Source organism: Pituophis catenifer, unplaced genomic scaffold (genome assembly GCF_029215685.1).
Source record: "Pituophis catenifer annectens isolate HBS135680 unplaced genomic scaffold, rPitCat1.0.hap2 SCAF_3, whole genome shotgun sequence".
Taxonomy (NCBI): domain Eukaryota; kingdom Metazoa; phylum Chordata; class Lepidosauria; order Squamata; family Colubridae; genus Pituophis; species Pituophis catenifer.
In genome coordinates this window covers 6,038,549-6,056,618 of record NW_027256883.1, presented here as the reverse complement: position 1 = coordinate 6,056,618, position 18,070 = coordinate 6,038,549, and the positions used below count along the sequence as shown (strand labels likewise).

Below are 18,070 nucleotides of genomic sequence, written 5' to 3'. Positions count from 1 at the left end.
CAAATGAAATCTATTCAGGACATCTTAAACATCATTACTCTGCTCCACTCAATATATTTTACACTGTTGAGTATATCCACATGCATGTTTGCCATATCTAAATGCACTGGGTGAATTTTTCGCCAACTTGGGTCGTTGGGTTGTTATTGTTGAATATACCATAGAGCAGGGGTCTGCAACCTTAAACCCTCAAAGAGCCATTTGGACCCGTTTCCCACAGAAAAGAAAACACCAGGAGCCACAAAACCCTTCCCGTGCCTGACTATTTCTTGAGCGGCCACAAAACTAGCATATTTAGTTGAATTAAATGTTCAGTTTTCTTCTAAAACTTTTCTTTTCTTGGATTTATCCATGGTTGGCCTACCGGGGGTTGAAAAGCTCAATAAATCGTGTGTTAGTGGGTGTCACGCATTGGCGGTTGTGACACATATTTCAAGTGACAGGGAGTCGCAGCAGAGGGGTGAAAGAGCCACATGCGGCTCCAGAGCCACAGGTTGCTGACCCCTGCCATAGAGCAATCAAAATGAATTTTGGGCCCCATCATTGCTGAAAAGCAGGAAGGCATAACAGTGAAATACATGCTACTGTTTCTTATAAATGAGCTGTGTAGGGTTCACCCTCGCCTTCACCATATACTGTCGTATCTCTTGGACATTTGAACATTAAGTGAATAAAGATGACCTGAATCAAAGATGACCTAGCCACAAAATGATGCACAGAAAGCAGCACAATTTTCACAAAGTCGTTCCATAGTTAGGCTGCAAAAATATGAATGACCGCAAGATGGCAGTAAAGACTTAACAGTGTTCAGCATCTATTGAATACCATCTAGCTGTCATCCAGATGTTTACACACCAAATACGATATGCCTAATTCAATACATGCCCCAATTTTTATCAAATGTAATCAAGACTATAAAATCAGCAGCCTGCAGGGGCCTCAAGGGGTAGAAAGCAGAGCATGGGGTGCCTCGGGGGGTAGGGGAGGCATTGGGAGGTCTGGGGTAGGTGGGCCTATGTCTGTGCTATCTCTGAGGCACCCCCATACTCTGCTTAACGACACATCAGGGAGAGCAGGGATGGAGGTTGTTAAGCAAGGCAATCAATGGGCGCCTCACTTAACTACCTTCACAACTTGCAGCCGTTATGGGCAGGCTCCATTGCAGTCATAAGTTTAGAAATACCTGTAAAATAGCATATTTTACAGATATATAATACTGACATGAGGAACACTCGCATGGTTTCCAGTTCTTCTTGTTCAACAGTATAGAATCAATTTGCTAATAAACTTAGAAAAAAACAGATCAATTCTTTGCCATGGCTCCTTTATACAAGTCAGTGGTGAAATCCAAATTTTTTACTACTGGTTCTGTGGGCATGGCTTGGTGGGCGTGGCTTGATGGGCGTGGCAGGGGAAGGATACTGCAAAATCTCCATTCCCATCCCACTCTGGGACCAGCCAGAGGTGGTATTTGCTGGTTCTCCAAACTGCTCTAAATTTCCGCTACCGGTTCTCCAGAACCTGCTGGATTTCACCCCTGATACAAGTCCTCTGTCAAGGAGGAAGAAGGAGATCAGGAACTCTGTCAAGAATCTTTGGAGCATTGATCTAGTTGTGCCAGGATCCAACCACCAGTGAGATCTTCATAAGCTATTTTCTAATGCCTCTAACCCAGGGGTCTCCAACCTTGGCAACTTTAAGCCTGGCGGACTTCAACTCCCAGAATTCCCCAGCCAGCTTTACCATGGTTGGAGACCCCTGCTCTAACCCTACAATCCTGGACTTTGATCTCAGCATTTCTGTGGCAGCCTCACTTGGTTACTTGATGCCAAATTTGAACTAGACCTGAGAACGAAATTACTGACCTTTTAAAAATAAAATACTTAAATGGACTTTGACTATACTGGTTTTTAATTCTGGACTGCTGACCAATCTCCTATGGTAAGTCTAGGACAGGATAGACTTTTTACTCAACAGAGGCTGTAGATGGTGATTGTGTGGACACATCCCTTACTTACCTTTATAATAAGTGCTATCTTCCATATACCGAGACAAACCAAAATCACCCAGTTTCACACAGTCTGTAGAGGACACCAGCACATTTCTAGCAGCAATATCCCTGGTGGAAGACATAAAACGTTAATCCTTCCCGTTTAAGGCATCAGCACCTGAGCGCATCTGGAGCACGTTTAATCGGATTATTTTCATATCAAACATCTATCACATTCCTGCTCTCTTCCAACAAAAAGGCACAATATATCACGCTACATACAGTATGAAAATCTAGCTGGATTAGACAATTGTAGCTGAATATAAGGGCAACCAAATTTTACACAGTTTAGTACTTACTAAGACATCTCCAACTTATCCAGGGGGGAAAAAATCCAGGATTTTGTGTTTAGAAAAACAAGACTAATTTATGGTTCCTTGACCCCTTTAGTTAAAAACCAGGCAGAACCTAATCTGAATCTGAGTTCTGAATCTTGATTGCATCTTTGCCTTAGTATTATGTCAGGTTCTTATTAAAAAAATAATCTACTGTACAAGGGGGGGATGCGGTGGCTCAGTGGCTAAGACACTGAGCTTGTCGATCGAAAGGTCGGCAGTTCAGCGGTTTGAATCCCTAGCGCCGCGTAACGGGGTGAGCTCCCATTACTTGCCTCAGCTTCTGCCAACCTAGCAGTTCGAAAGCACGTAAAAAATGCAAGTAGAAAAATAGGGGCCACCTTTGGTGGGAAGACAACAGCGTTCCGTGCGCCTTTGGCGTTGAGTCATGCCAGCCACATGACCATGGAGACGTCTTCGGAGAGCGCTGGCTCTTCAGCTTTGAAACAGAGATGATCACCGACCCCTAGAGTCGGGAACAACGAGCACATACATGCGAGGGAACCTTTACCTTACTGTACAAGGGTGTTGCAAGGATTAGAAGATACTGCATCCAAAACCACCTTGAAACTTTTACGAGTATGCGTGAACTCGAAGTTTTATACTCTGTGTTTGACCTCCATGTTTAATAGAGTATTTTCCTTACTCTTAAAGATGTCAAGTATTCATCCAATTGCTTTCCATTTTAATTACCATGAAAATGTAAGCAGTCCATTCACTGGTTAAACATTTTTCAGGGAAACTCTATTGCTATCTCATCAGTGGTGGGTTATACTTACCTTTGCTACCGGTTCGCTCGCGCACGCACCACTTCTGCGCATGCGCAGAGTGTATTTGATGCCATCCGGGCAGGTGGGCGGAGCCTCCCGCCGCTGCTACTACCAGTTCCCTGAACCGGGGCGAACCGGTAGCAACCCACCACTGTATCTCATGCTTTGGAGGTTGCAGGCTATTTCAAAATGGAAATTGGAAATTGCTGCTATTATTTTAACAAACACTGGAAGAGGCTGCCCAGCAGATGTCACCCTTTGCTGAGTCTCTCACATGCTGCTGGATTCGGAACAGTTAATGCTCACAAAGAGACCGACAAATCAAGGATGAAAATAAGTGGATTCTAAGATGTTAAAATTACTGCTCTCCCTTGTTCATTAAATCACCATAAAGGGAATCGCTTTTGGTGAGATGGGCAGCTATGCAAATTTTATCAACGCGTGGAATAATGGAAAAGGGAGTTCGGGGTAAGAAAACTCATGACCACTGAACCCAACGTGGCTGTTAAACCAGGCGGCGATGTATACAATTTTTAGAGGATAGTATTTTGCGGGGAGGTGATGATCTTACCTATGTACAAACCGTTTGCTCTCTAAGTAGGCCAGTGCTGTGCTAAGTTGGTAAGCATAAAGTATCAAGGACGCCAGATCCAAGCTGTATTTTCTGACTTGCAGAAACGATCTCAGCTACAGGATAAAGGAGAGAGAGGGGAAAGTCAGACTAAGCGAAAAGAAATCCAGCAGCAGAATGTTGCAGCGCAAAGGCTTGAAATTTTGGGCTTGGACAATCTGGAACTGCGCCGCCTGCACTCCGATCTAAGCATAGTACACAAAATTAGTATAGTAATTAGTAACTTGTGTACATAGTACACAAGGAGCCTTGGTAGTACAGTGGTTTAAAGCACCCTGTTATTAAGACCAGCTGCCTGCAATTACTGCAGGTTCGAATCTCGCCAGGCTCAAGGTTGACTCAGCCTTCCATCCTTTCTAAGGTAGGTAAATTGAGGACCCGGTTTGTGGGGGCAATAAGCTGACTTTGTATAAAAATATACAAAAGGATGAAGGCTATTGCTTAGAGCATTGTAAGCCGCCCTGAGTCTCCGGAGAAGGGTGGCATATAAATCAAATTAAAAAAAAAAAAATTGCCTGCTACAAAGTCTTGCCTGTCAATGACTTCTTCAGCTTCAACCACAATAATACAAGGGCAAACGATCGATACAAACTCAAGGTAAACCGCTCCAAACTCGATTCCAGAAAATACGACTTCAGCAACAGAGTGGTCAACGCCTGGAATGCACTACCTGACTCCGTTGTTACAGCCTCAAACCCTCACAGCTTCAATCTCAAACTGTCTACCATGGACCTCACTCCGTTCCTAAGAGGTCCGTAAAGGAGGCATGCATAAGCGCACCAGCTTGCCTACCGTCTCTGTCCTACTGCCCCTGTTTATTGTATTCATTTCCTTCGTTCATGTCCATGTTCATATTCATACCTGCTATCTTGTACATGTTTGACAAACTAATAAATAAATAAATAAGTAAGTAAGTAAGTAAGTAAGTAAGTAAGTAAGTAAGTAAGTAAGTAAGTAAGTAAAATAAAGGATCTCGATTCAACATGTTGCAGCGTAAAGAATCCCAACTGCCTCGTCTCTCTCTCTCTCTCTTCTCCATTCCACTGTCTTCCTTTTCACGGCTACTGAGCATGCTCAATTCTCACTGGGCTGTTGCAGAGAAACTGTGATTTCTAAAGAATCACTGGGCTTCTGCAAGCAGTCCTGGCAGTGGCCATCACTCTGGCCTCAATCGTTGGGTTGCTCAACTATTTAAAAGGAAAGCGATGACAATATTCAAATTGGGCTGTTGATCTTTAGAATTATTATTTATTTTATTTATTTTTATTTTTTAAATTTTTATACCGCCCCCTCTCCCGAAGGACTCAGGGCGGTGAACAGCCAAAATTAATAACACACAATACAAATATTTAAAATACATTTAAACGAAATTAAATTTATCTTTGGCTTCCCCAATTTGAAAACCCCTTACCCATAAAATTCCCCAATTAAAAGATTTTTAACTCAGCCCGGCTTGGGTTAATTAAATGACTTTCCTTCCAATCAAAACGTACATGTTTTACAAAAGCTCAGACCGTCATACTCTAAACCAGGGGTGGCCAATTATGACCCCTTTAGGATGCTGCAACGATCATAAGTGTGAAAAATGGTCATAGGTCACGTTTTTCAGTGCTGCTGTCACTTAGAACGGCCACTATTGTAAGTCAAGGACTACATGTACGGTGCACGAAGATTTTTATTTACAATCCTTTTCTGCTCTCTTCTTCCCAGTGGAAAAGCAGAGAGCTCTCACTCAATTCCACACTGAGAAGAACAGGTTTAGGTCTCCTCTTCCAATTCCACAATTCTCCCACCCCCACCCCCCCGGGGGGGCTCAATTCGAATCTACGATTCTTCCATTGCCAAAGGCTGATGACTCTTTCTTCCTTTCAAGAAAGACGTCCACACAATCCTTCCACGTCCCCCAAAGTCTTTATCGAACCCCTGAGGACGGATGCGTCTTGATGGATTCTTCTCACCTCTCCCTGGGTACAGAGCTCCATAATGATCCAGACGGGATTTTCCGTAATGACGCCAATCAGCTTCACAATGTGTGGGTGATCAAACTGACGCATCGTTACTGCAACGGGGAAAGCAAAAGTTCTCGTTAAACAGAGGCATGCTGTGTGATGGGCAATCTGAAAACAGGAGGGAAAGGGTTCTTTTTGTAGCAAGGGGTTGAAAAACAAGATTCTAAACTTACTAGCACTAGCGCAGTGTTTCTCAACCTTGGTAGCTTGAAGATGGGTGGACTTCAACTCCCAGAATCTCCCAGCCAGCACTGCTGGCTGGGGTATTCTGGGAGATGAAGTCCACCCATCTTCAAGCTTCCAAGGTTGAGAAACACTGCACTAGCACTTAAGACTTACATGCCGCTTCCCAGAATTGAGGCCGGGGCTCCTCTGCTATTAAAAACAGTGATTGAGGAGCCAACATTTGATGGCTTGATTGAATGACACCCTTTCTCTTACCGTGGTTCCCCGAAAATAAGACCCTGTCTTATATTTTTTTGAACCCTGAAATAAGTGCTTGGCCTTATTGCCTTGCGCTCAAAAGCCAGATTGGGTTTATTATCAGGGGATGTCTTATTTTGAGGGAAACGGGGTAGATCAAGGGTCTCCAACCTTTGCAACTTTAAGACTTGTGGACTTCAACTCCCAGAACTCTGGGAATTGAAGTCCACAAGTCTTAAAGTTGCCGAGGTTGGAGACCCCTGTCTTAGATCACACAGAGACTGTCCAGGGCTGAGGGAGTCAAGCTCTCTTCATCCATAGCACCGGCATTAGCGCTTAGACTTATATACCGCTTCACAGTGCTTCACAGCCTTCTCAGAGCAGTTTACAGAGTCAGCCTCCTGTCCCCAACCAGGGGTGAAATCCAGCAGGTTCTGACAGGTTCTGGAGAACCGGTAGCGGAAATTTTGAGTAGTTCGGAGAACCAGCAAACGCCACCTCTGGCTGGCCCCAGAGTGGGGTGGGAATGGAGATTTTGCAGTATCCTTCCCCCAGGAGTGGGGACGGAATGGGGATTTTGCAGTATCCTTCCCCTGCCATGCCCACCAAGCCACACCCACCAAGCCACGCCCACCAGGCCACACCATGCCCACCAAGCCACACCCACAGAAACAGTAGTAAAAAAAAATTGGATTTCACCACTGCCCCCAACAATTTGGATCCTCATTTTACCGACCTCTGAAGGATGGAAGGCTGAATCAGCCATGGCCAAACTCCTGGCTGTGGGTCGAGTTAGCCTGTAATATTGTGTTCTAAACATTGTGCCCCCAAGGGCTCTAACTTAGGTTAGCTAGAAATGCTTCCTCAAACACATTTCCCACCTATAGACAGTCCTCGATTTACGACCGTTAATCAACGGTCTCTACATGGCGCTCTCTACATGGCGCTCTCTACAACGGTCTCTACATGGCGCTGTAACGCTCTCTACATGGCGCTCTCTACATGGGGCTCCCCTTGGGGAGCACCCGGGGGCTCCAACTGGCGCAGAGTGCGGCCACGCGGGTGGTTATGGGAGCGACGTGGCGCTCCCATGTAACACCTCTCCTGCGCGAGCTGCACTGGCTCCCGGTGGTCTTCCGGGTGCGCTTCAAGGTTTTGGTTACCACCTTTAGAGCACTCCATGGTTTAGGGCCTGGTTATTTACGGGACCGCCTGCTGCCGCAAACGGCCTCCCACCGGCCGTTACAGTCTCACAGACAGGGACTCCTCCGGGTGCCGTCAGCCAAACAATATCGGCTGGCGGCCCCCAGGGGGAGAGCCTTCTCTGTGGGGGCACCTACTATCTGGAACGAGCTCCCCCCGGAGATACGGAGGATCCCGGATGCACGCACCTTCCACCGCGCTCTCAAGACCTTTTTATTCCACCAGGCTGGTCTGGCCTAATCTCTCCCATTCTCTTTTTAATATAAATTTTAATGTAAATTTTAATTTGTTCTTAACTTGGGGTTTTAAATTTGTCTTGGGCTAAATTGATTTAATCCGATTTTACTTCTGCTCTTAAATTTTTGTATTCTATGTGTTTTATCTTGTGCCTGTTCACCGCCCTGAGTCCTTCGGGAGTAGGGCGGTATAGAAATGAAATGAAATTAAATTAAATTAAATGAAATTAAACTTGTTAAGTCGTGACTGGAGAACCAATTAACTGGGATGGTATATGAGTCTCCTGCTTGAGCAGAGGTTTGAACTAGAAGACCTCTGAGATCCCTTCCAGCCCTATGATTTTATGACAGGCGTAAAGTGGGTCGGTCACATGAACAACCTGATTTTTTTTGTGGTGGTCATTAAGTGAATCGATGGGTTACTATGGGTGAGGTTTGCTGCTGAAAAGCAGAAATGTCAATTTTTAGTAAAACTAATGTAAAATACTATCAAAGGAGCACAGGAAGGTACAAGCAGCTGCTAATGTGTCCTGAATGACAGTAGATCTGTCATAATTTCACACAGTTTCTAACTGACTGGCCATAAACTGAGGACTCTCTGTAAAGGGTTCACACAGGAAATCATTTTGTTTTCAGAGTAAACTACCATTCTTTCTGGGAAATGGGGTACGTGGCTGAACCTTCTCACCATTCCATGTACTGTCTGTTTTGCAGCTCAGCTATCTATTTTAATTTCTCGTCCATTTCCAATATCTACTGTGATGTGATATCTACTATATTTGCAGATATACTAATGCTAATCATGATTACTTTTACACCAGCTCTTGAAAGGAAAGCATATTTAGCCCCGATTTCGGTATCAGAAGCACAAAAGTAACACTAAAACGGGTTAGAGGTAGACACTGGAAGAGAGGTGCAGAAGCATAACACAAACTTTTGATTTCACAACCATGCTGAAAAGGAAAAGGCCGAGAATTTTCCTCCTGAGGGAGCCACTAAAGTGTGACAACAATTTAATATCTTTCGATCCACCTAAATTGATTCAGTTCAAGAACAGATGGCTTGCAAAATATAAATTGGCGACAATTATCACTAACTATGGTTCAAAGCTTCCAACCCGCCTTATTAAAAAAAAAAATCTTATTGATTCACAATGTCTCCGCTTCATTTGGGCATTTCTTCATTAGAGCAGAAAGAAGACAAATGGAAAACTACTCAGACAGATGCACTGAGTTGTGATGGAGTACAACCCTGACATGAATATGATGTCCACAAGAAAATCTCATTTACTTCTTTGGCTGGCATCAAGCCTTATTGACAAGGAGTATAATTGCTTTATTATCTGTCTCAAGAGCGCAGGAGTTAAAAAGCTCGCACCAAATGAAATGGAAATTGGTTTGCTTGTGCTGTGGAAGAGATAGCAACTCCGTAGCCAAACATTCTAAAAAAAAAACATGCATTATTAGAGTAGCAGATTTATCTTGGCTGCTCGTGATTTGATCCCCGTTCTAAACGACGTGCGTCGTTCTTCAGTTTGGACAGAGTATTACAAATCTGGATTTATGAATCGAATCTCAGCCCGTATTTTTCAACTGAGAGACTTTTTATCCAAGGACAGAAATGCAAACCTGTCTGACTGTTTGCTTAATTTTAGGCACTCATGTGTTTATCTTCCCATTCTCTGGGGAGATCACACTAGCAAAAAGGGAAAAAAGGATAAATGCAAAACCCTAACAAAAGCATCTCAGCAAAAGCCATCCAAATAAATCCAAAAATATGTATATTTTATTATAAACTCTTATTTATAATGAAGGTCTATAAAATCTAATGAGGACAGCCCTGTGCATCCACACAACCTCCCAAAGCTTGATGGAACAGAATAATCTCTAATGCAGGGGTCTCCATCCTTGGCAACTTTAAGCCTGGCGGACTTCAACCCCCAGAATTCCTTTGCTTTGCTGGCTGGGGAATTCTGGGAGTTGAAGTCCGCCAGGCTTAAAGTTGCCAAGGTTGGTGACCCCTGCTCTAATGCATTGTTGCTCAAACTCTGCAACTCTATGATGATTGGACTTCAACTCCCCGAATTCCCCAGCTATTGGACTGGTGTAACAGTGCCCCCAGTGGCCAGGTGAGCCACATCCTGGCTTTTTCAAACACATGCCAACATCCATAGGCAGCCTGGTTAGCACACCTTACTTCACCCGTGCCTGGAAAAAGGAAGGTCAAGCCAGAGTGCGTATGGGTAAGTGGGAGAAGAGGAAGAGATACAAGCAGCCGCGGAAGTGGGGGAGCAAAATTTGGGCCAGGACAAACAGCAGGCAAGCGAGCCAACGGTCAACTGCCAAGACCATAAGCCACAGCCACCTTGGTTTGATCCCTGCCTGAAGCCAGCTTGGCTTTGCAACTCAGTAGTCACAGTGCTTGTGAAAAAGAGCTGGGAGCTTTGCAGAAGCTTTATTCTGCAGCTGTGTTTATAAAAGGAGAAACCCCCACCGAGGCAGCGCATAATCCCCTCTAAGTACAAGCACTTCTGGAGGGGGAAACGAGGACTAGATGCCACTCTGAGAACTTTGCTTAAGAGGGCAAGAGCCAATGCTTGGGGATGGCGGGTGCTATGATGCAGTGTACAGTTTTCAGCTAAGTCGTGGTGTTTGTTTCCAGCCTTTGCACAAAGAACTCCTCGCACATTCACCCTAAATCTACCAAAGCTTGGAGGAAAAAAGAACATTTTTATAACTTACAGGCTTCTTGCAAGAATTTCTCTCTTATGCTGTCCGAGGTACAGTTTTTACACGTTTTGATTGCAACTGCCATGGCAGGGTTTTCCTACAAGACAGAAAAGCCCACGTTATACAAATGAAAGGAATCACACAGATAAAGACATTGATTATGAAGTTTTTTTTTTTTAAAAAAAACCCAGTGTTTCAGAGACTTTGCAAAGAAAAGGTGACAGTTTTCTAAAGTTAGCATTTTCTCATGAACTATGTAACTGTATATGAAAAAGGGCTGCCAGTTTATATATGAAAGGTAGGAATGGGTTGGGAATGGTTTCTTCCAGGGGTGAAATGCTCCCAGTTCGGACCGGCTCGGGCAAGTAGGTAGCGATGATGGCCAGTGGTTCGGAGAACCGGTAGCAATGGCAGCTGGAGGCTCCGCCCACTGGCCCACCCGCCCCATTCCCCGGACTCGAGGAATGCACCATTCCCGGACTCCTACTGCTCACCTTTCTCCCGCAGCTGGCTGTCAGGGAAGGCAAGCGCCCGAAAGGTAGCAGAGTCCCTCACTCTCCTTCTTGAATGAGCCGCTCTGGTCCATGCGCCAGCTGTGCAAGCGCACATCCAACCTGCCACTGAATTAAATAAACGATGTGCGTTTGCACAGCCGGCGCATGGACCAGAGCGGCTCATTCAAGAAGGAGAGTGAGCGACTCCGCTACCTTTCGGGCGCTTGCCTTCCCTGACAGCCAGCCGCGGGAGAAAGGTGAGCAGTAGGAGTCCGGGGAATGGGGCGGGTGGGCAGAGCTGCAGGAGAAAGAAATTTAAAAAGTTTTCCTACCGGGTTCTGTGGGCGTGGCTTGGTGGAAGGGGGTCTTGTGACTGAGTGGGCATGGCTGTGAGTGACATCAAGTTGACCACGCCCACTCAGTCACAGGACATCCCCCCACCAAGCCACGCCCACAGAACCGGTAGGGAAAAATTTTAGATTTCACCCCGGGTTTCTTCCCTTAATTAATGCTTATAACAAAGTAATCTGAAATTCTGTAAATACTAAAATAAACAAACCTGACCAAACTATTAATGTTTAACTTTAATTTAATATTGTGGAAGGTTTTTTAAGAACATTTCGTTTCTGTTTTATATTAGATATATCTAAATGTTTTTTCAAAGGCTATGTGCATAATGCTAGCACTCATTTCTTCAAAAGTATAAAAAGACATTAATCTTAAAATGGCATTGGCCAATTTCAGGTTTCTAAGAGTAAACTTGAGTTTGATTAGAACTTAACTTTGTCTTTTTGTTATATAAGAAGGAATAGAGTTGTCATTATTATTCCATTAACACTGGCTTCAACCTCACCTTAAATTAGCCAGATTTGTCTCAGACTACACAGAAAACATACCAAAAAGTTGCAGTGATCAATTGTGCATTGCACACCAACTATTTTTTCTGGTAATTTCAATCTGCCCATGAGCAACTTGTTTAGTTGAGCTGCATACCCAGCATCATATAACACCATTCTTTTAAAAGAGAAAAGTAGATTGCCTGTGACACGAAGATATTTGCAGGATTTAATGAAACACAAATAATCCCTTATCGCTTCTAAAATTGCAGAAACCATGTGCAAATGCAAAGTTAAATGAACATCTTTTGAGAGCTGTATGCAACAAAATTTCATTTTAATCTATGCCGATCAGTGTACATTCAAAGTGACAATAAAGTTATTCTATGTCTAAGTCTAATCTTATTGTTCGTCCTCTAAGCCAAATATTTTTACAGCACTACACTAAAATGTACAATATTTATGTTTCTTCGAAGACCCCAGTTTCAAGTGTCAAGAGTTTTATAAATAACTTTTTTGGGTTGAAAGCTCCAAGGTTTCAACCGATCAAAGGAAGCTAATTAAAACCTAATTGCTAAATATGGGAAGACAAACAAATTTCTCTTGGCGCATTCATGCGTCTCTGCAAAGGAACTGGAAACTGAAGCTCCTGCTGAAAAGTTCAAATGTATCCCACAGCAGGCTTAAATCAGAAGCTGCTGGTAGGCAGTGGTTCTCTGATTTTAAAACGTTCACACATTACCAACAGCTAATTAGACCCTCAGGCCAAATGAGACTTCCCTACTCCTTGGACAGCATCTCCTCCACACACATCCCCACCATGTCACGATTTAACAACTGCGCGTAACAGCTGGGCATGTTTATCGGAGCATTTAGGCTTTGATATTATCAGGGAGATGATGAGTTAATCTCCCATCTTAAGTTTTTATTATTCCACTTAAACCAACAGTTTGTGACTTTGCCTTACAAGTCTCCACCAAAGACTTGGTACACGTTTCTTCCAATACGTACATTTTTTGGAAAACTAACACCAAAAAGATTTCCCCTTATTCCCAAATATCTTTAATTTCAGTGTGTATCTAAAGTCCAGGAACTGGAGTTCACCTACACACTACACTGCTCCTTCTTAGCATTATCCTGGTTTTTTTTCTTTTGTGAAAGAGCTTAGGTACACGGAATGGCACAATGAGCTTCAGGGTCAAGTGATGAAATGATTTAGCCTTAATCTGACGTATTTGCATGAGAGCAGCCAGCTGAAATTGGTTGACACCAATCAAGATGAGATGACAAGTCAACAAGGAATGAAAATAGTTTCCAAGCAACCAATCGTCCAAAAGATGCTTTTTCAAAAAAGATTCTTTTTCCATAGACATTAAGCAACCAGTCTTATGTAACTCAGTCACAGTAAACAGCCAGCGAACATGAAGAAAACTCCATCAAAAGAGAATATTAGTAGTTCAGGGTTGAACTGTGGGTCCTTGATGCTCTCTGAGGTGGTGTTCTTGCAGACGTTTCATGACCCAAATGGGTAACGTCATCAGTGCTAGAAGGGAATGGGGTTTGGTAATGAAATGCTGGCAACCAAGCTGAGAGAGCATCAAGAACCCCACAGGAAAAAAATAAGTGAGCATACTGTATATATGAAGGTTTGCAAGAACGAAACAAAATTCAACCATTCATACACACAACTGTGGTTATAAAGAACTCTGTCTTTTCCAACACCACTTACATCACCTGGCCAGTATTATAGTTTGATAAATATGAATGTGTGAGGATGTGTAATTTAAGGAATTTTATTCAATAAGGATAAAAGGTTGGTGGAGACACTATGCATTGGGTTAAGAAGTTTTCCATTACCACATAAGAGAACAAAGTTCAAAACTCAACATATTTGCATTTTCACTAGAACGTAAGAATGTATAGTGGATAATCTCACACAATTGGAAGGAAGCGAATTCTACTTACGAAAAAAGCATGAAAACGTTACGAATACCTACTGGAGTGACATAAACTCCTTGGTGGACATCGCCAAACTGCCCTTCACCGATGCAGCGTCCCAGTTCAATCCGCTCTCTTTGAATCTCATAATCCCTGGCTATTAAAATACAATCCATTTAAATTTAAATCCAATGATGAAATAGCTTCCCCATGAAAGACCCCACAAAAGACAAAAACACAATCAAAGGTCACTTAAAACGATTACCCGCTTGAAAAATAGACCAATATTTGCCCCACAAGCAAGCCATATAAGTACCATTCTCTATAGTGGAATCCTCTTAAACACTCATTCAAACGAAAATCCTGGAAAAGATATATGAGACGTCTAGTTCTGAATTAGTTCCAGTGTGTTTAGTTACATTAATGCAAGCAATGTAATTAAAGCATCTTAACTGAATTATGACCAATAGTTCACATGGAAAGAAATGCAAAAAGGGTAGGTTATTTTGATTAGCTCCTGCTAATGGCATATTTAAGAGGTCTCCATTACATGGTATTTTAGGGGCTTGTGGTTTTAATCCTATGCATACATTCCTGGAAATAAACCCCACTCTAGAGTGAAATTTACAGCCAAGTAAAAATACAAAATATTACGTTTCCTGTTAATCAGGAAACAGGTCAAGAACAGTTTTAATAAGCCTGAAAAAGACCTACCCTAAATACCTATGCAATGTATTCTGCTGACATTTCATACATATTTTATTATATTTTTTCTTTAGTAAACTGCTTATTCCTAAAATCATTAGGCATTATTCATTGCCAACTGAATTGTCTATTTTTATTTCCGAATTTCAAATAAAATAGTGGGAAACATGCTTTTTTGTTTCCAAAGGGAGAAGTGGAAATGATTTATTATGATGAGTTAAAAAAAAAAAAGTAAGAATAGGCATAAAATCTTCTGTAGTTTATATATCCATTTTTATTTGAACAAAGCAGTTTTTTTTCTTTATAATCTCATAATTATCAAACGTGTTGGCTTAAAAATACACAATTGAGCCAGCACTTTATTAATAGAAAGTCAACCGTTCCTTTTTTTTTTTTAAGGTATCTCCAAAATTGTAAACAGATAGATAATTAAAGGATCTCCTGTTACCTTCATCTATTCCATAGCTTTCTGCAGTGCAATTAAGAGAAAAATCAAACACCGGCTTAGAAAATGCTTCTTAAAATGCAAATTACATTTGGAAAAAAAAAAAATTCCAGTATTCAAAATCCCACACACAGACATTGCATTTGAAATTTCTGCAGATACCCCAAAATACATGATCTACATTTATGACATCATCTTCAAAACACTGTAGAGGCACAGATGCCATCCAACTTTACTTTGTATATTATAACACAATTTAGGATGAGGTGGTTACATTTATCCATTTACATACTGACTATTATGAGCTATGTTTTTCATTAACAATGGCTAACAATTTTTAAAAAGTCATTCATTCCCTCTCCCCTGAAAGAATACTCTTTTTTAAAAAATAATTTATTATCCCTGGTTAATCTCAAGTGCTAAGCCCAGGCCGATATGATTATTTATTTATTTTATTTATTATTCAAATTTCTATACCGCCCTTCTCCTTTCGGACTCAGGGCGGTGAACAGCCAAAATAAAACATTTATACATAAAGTGCGATTAAAAATAGATTTAAAATAATTAAATTTGGCCCATAGTTTAAAATTTATCAATTTAAAATCCATATCAACATTTAAAATCAACCATAAAATCATAAAATCAAGAGAGACCGGCTAACTAATTATCACTTGGAAGAAGACCTCAAAGGGATACTGAGGCTGCGGGCAAGACCAGGCTGTCCAAACTTTTCCAAAAAAAGGGCAATAACAAAACACATCCATCTTGTTGCCAAGAAAATCAAATGGATGTGTCTACATAACCACTAGGACCGTGATGGTGAACCTGTGGCATGCAGAGCCGTATCTGTGGGGACGCGAGCCATTGCCCTAGCTCAGCTTCAGTGCGCGCCAGCCAGCTGATTTTTGGCTGGCCCTGCCCATGCCACCCCTCCTCTCCCAGGAGTCTCCATGCGGCCCATTTTGGATGGCAGGTAAGTACAGGGCTCGCACGCAAGCTCTGGGAGGGGCTTTCCGGCCTCCAGAGGGCCTCTGTGGGGGGTAGGGGAGGCCATTTTTGCTCATCCCAGGCTCCAGGAAAGTCTCTGGAGCCTGGGGAGGGCAAAAAACAGGCCTACTGGGCCTAACAGAAGTCTGGAAATGGGCCGTTTCTGGCCTCTGGAGACTTCAGGGAGGCCTGCTAGGCTCAAAACGGGGCACGGGGGGGGTCGTGTGCGCATGCGCAGGGAGTTGTGCGCAGGGGGAACATTGAATTATGGGTGTGGGCACATATGCGCCCACTATTGTGTGCATGTGTGTGCTTTCTCACGCATGCTCTCGGCACTTGAGGAAAAAAAGGTTCACCATCACTGCCCTAGGAGCGGTGCTTGGTTCCAGGCATGGCCGACTGGATGGGTGTGGTCAACTGGGTGGGAGTGGCCAGCTTGACGGCACTCCCTAAACTCCTGGCATGTTTCCTCTTCGCACTGGGTAGACCGGGCCGAAGCTATATAGGCCGCCCCCTACATTTTCCAGGACAGCCCTGCGTGCCAGATCCGACCACATCACGGGCTGGCTCTGGCCCACGGGCCTTGTGTTTGACACACCTGCTTTAGAGCAAGCTGAGATTTTCCATTATACCTGCACTTTGGAAATGGGATTTTGTTCTTATTGCCATTTATTTATTTATACGTATCCCACCTTTATTATTTTTACCAACAACCCAAGGCAGCAGACATATCCAACGCATCTTCCTCCTATTTTCCCCACAGCAACAATCTTTTGTCAGGTGGATCAGCACCAAAATCACTGAGATGTCTTTCATGGCTAAAGCGGGACTTGAATTCACGGTCTCCCACATTCTAGGCTGGTGCCTTAACTACTAGATGTAGGGAAACTTTGAGGATGAAAGTGGGAGTTTCCTGCCTCCTTCCTTTCCTTAATGCACAGAAGTATCAGAACCTGGAGGGAAGCACAGATAATCCTAAAGCTAAAAGGGGTTTATTCTTCTGAGTAAGACACAGCACAGTGCCTGGACTTACTCGCAGTTTCCCACCTGGCCATCAATCGAAAATTGCTCTCTCTCAGTTGCTTACATGAGTCTGTGCTTCTACATCTACTATTTCAAAAACAATAATAATAATCCCAGTGGAGGTATGTCAATTCTTCAAATGACACTTAAAACCTTTTATTTTCAATTTCTAGGCCCACAAGGATGCATCTCAAATATCCTTGATTAAATAGAGCTACAACTATGTTTATCGAGTCTATCAGGTGTCCAGAGTGAAAAGGATGGCTTACTTGAAGGCATGGTGTACGTATCTTCTTCATCTATGATCTCTGCATAGTCATCGGTTTCTGAAATGAAAAGAATGGGAGAATCTGAAGGAAATGACCGTATTGCAAAACAAAGCAAAAAGACTGCGTGTGAGAGAGTATGTGTGTATACATATACACACAGAGACTGCTTTTCTGTCCAAATCCAAAAACCTGCAACCTTTTCACCCATATAAATCTCCATCTGCCACCGTGATTAAAATCTTCTCTCCAGATAAGGTTAACTCAGGGACACGAAAATGGCCTCATTACCACCTTACATTACATAACCAAGTTTGTTTTTCAGGGACTAGAGAGAGAAACTGAACGGCATCTTTATTATCAGGAGACAGTCCCCCTATTTAGACCCAGCAGTCAAAACATGAGTAATCCTGTCTGAATCGTCAACGCAAATTCCCCGTTAAGAAAATTCACAATAAAGCCAACGGATGAGAGAGTTTGTAAGGGTAGAGCGTCACAGCGTAGACAAACAAGGCAGAACTCAATACACAGCTGCACTGTGAACATTTGCACCCAAAATAGCAATGTCTGTGATATTCTCTTTTTTCTCTCTCTCTATGACTTCTTTATACAAAAGTGATGAGACACTGCTGGTCTTTTTTAAGGCCTTGAAGACTTAGATTTGTGTTGGGAGCATGGAGGCCTGATGGTGCGGGCGAGCCCATTCCTTGATTCCATTAACTGTTATGAAGGATTATTAATTGCTGCTGTTGGTTGTATTTCTTGGCTGCTATTTATGCTATTTAAAATGTTACATTGCTTTATTCCATTGTTAAGTACTGTTGGCCACCGAGAGTCATGAGCAGTTATATAAATTTAACCAATCCAGTCGTTTAAAGGATCATCTTTAAAGGCCAGACAAGGAATAATGAATGGAAATTGATCAAGGAGAGATTCAACCTGGAAATAAGGAGAATTTCCTGACAGTGAAAACAATCAACCAATGGTACA

At 42.7% G+C, this 18,070-nt stretch overlaps 1 protein-coding gene across 7 annotated transcripts in view; it reads right to left on the bottom strand.

Moving 5' to 3' along the window:
* Positions 1-18,070, bottom strand: part of PTK2 (protein tyrosine kinase 2) — a 242,743-nt gene that overhangs the window by 68,629 nt on the left and 156,044 nt on the right. For all 7 annotated transcript variants that reach the window (XM_070940302.1, XM_070940305.1, XM_070940306.1 and 4 more), the window contains 6 exons: positions 17,084-17,140; positions 13,714-13,811; positions 10,399-10,483; positions 5,745-5,845; positions 3,727-3,842; positions 2,019-2,119 (listed from right to left, as the gene is read on the bottom strand). In XM_070940302.1, coding sequence (XP_070796403.1) covers positions 2,019-2,119; positions 3,727-3,842; positions 5,745-5,845; positions 10,399-10,483; positions 13,714-13,811; positions 17,084-17,140 — 558 coding nt within the window. The remainder of the gene's footprint in view (positions 1-2,018; positions 2,120-3,726; positions 3,843-5,744; positions 5,846-10,398; positions 10,484-13,713; positions 13,812-17,083; positions 17,141-18,070) is intronic.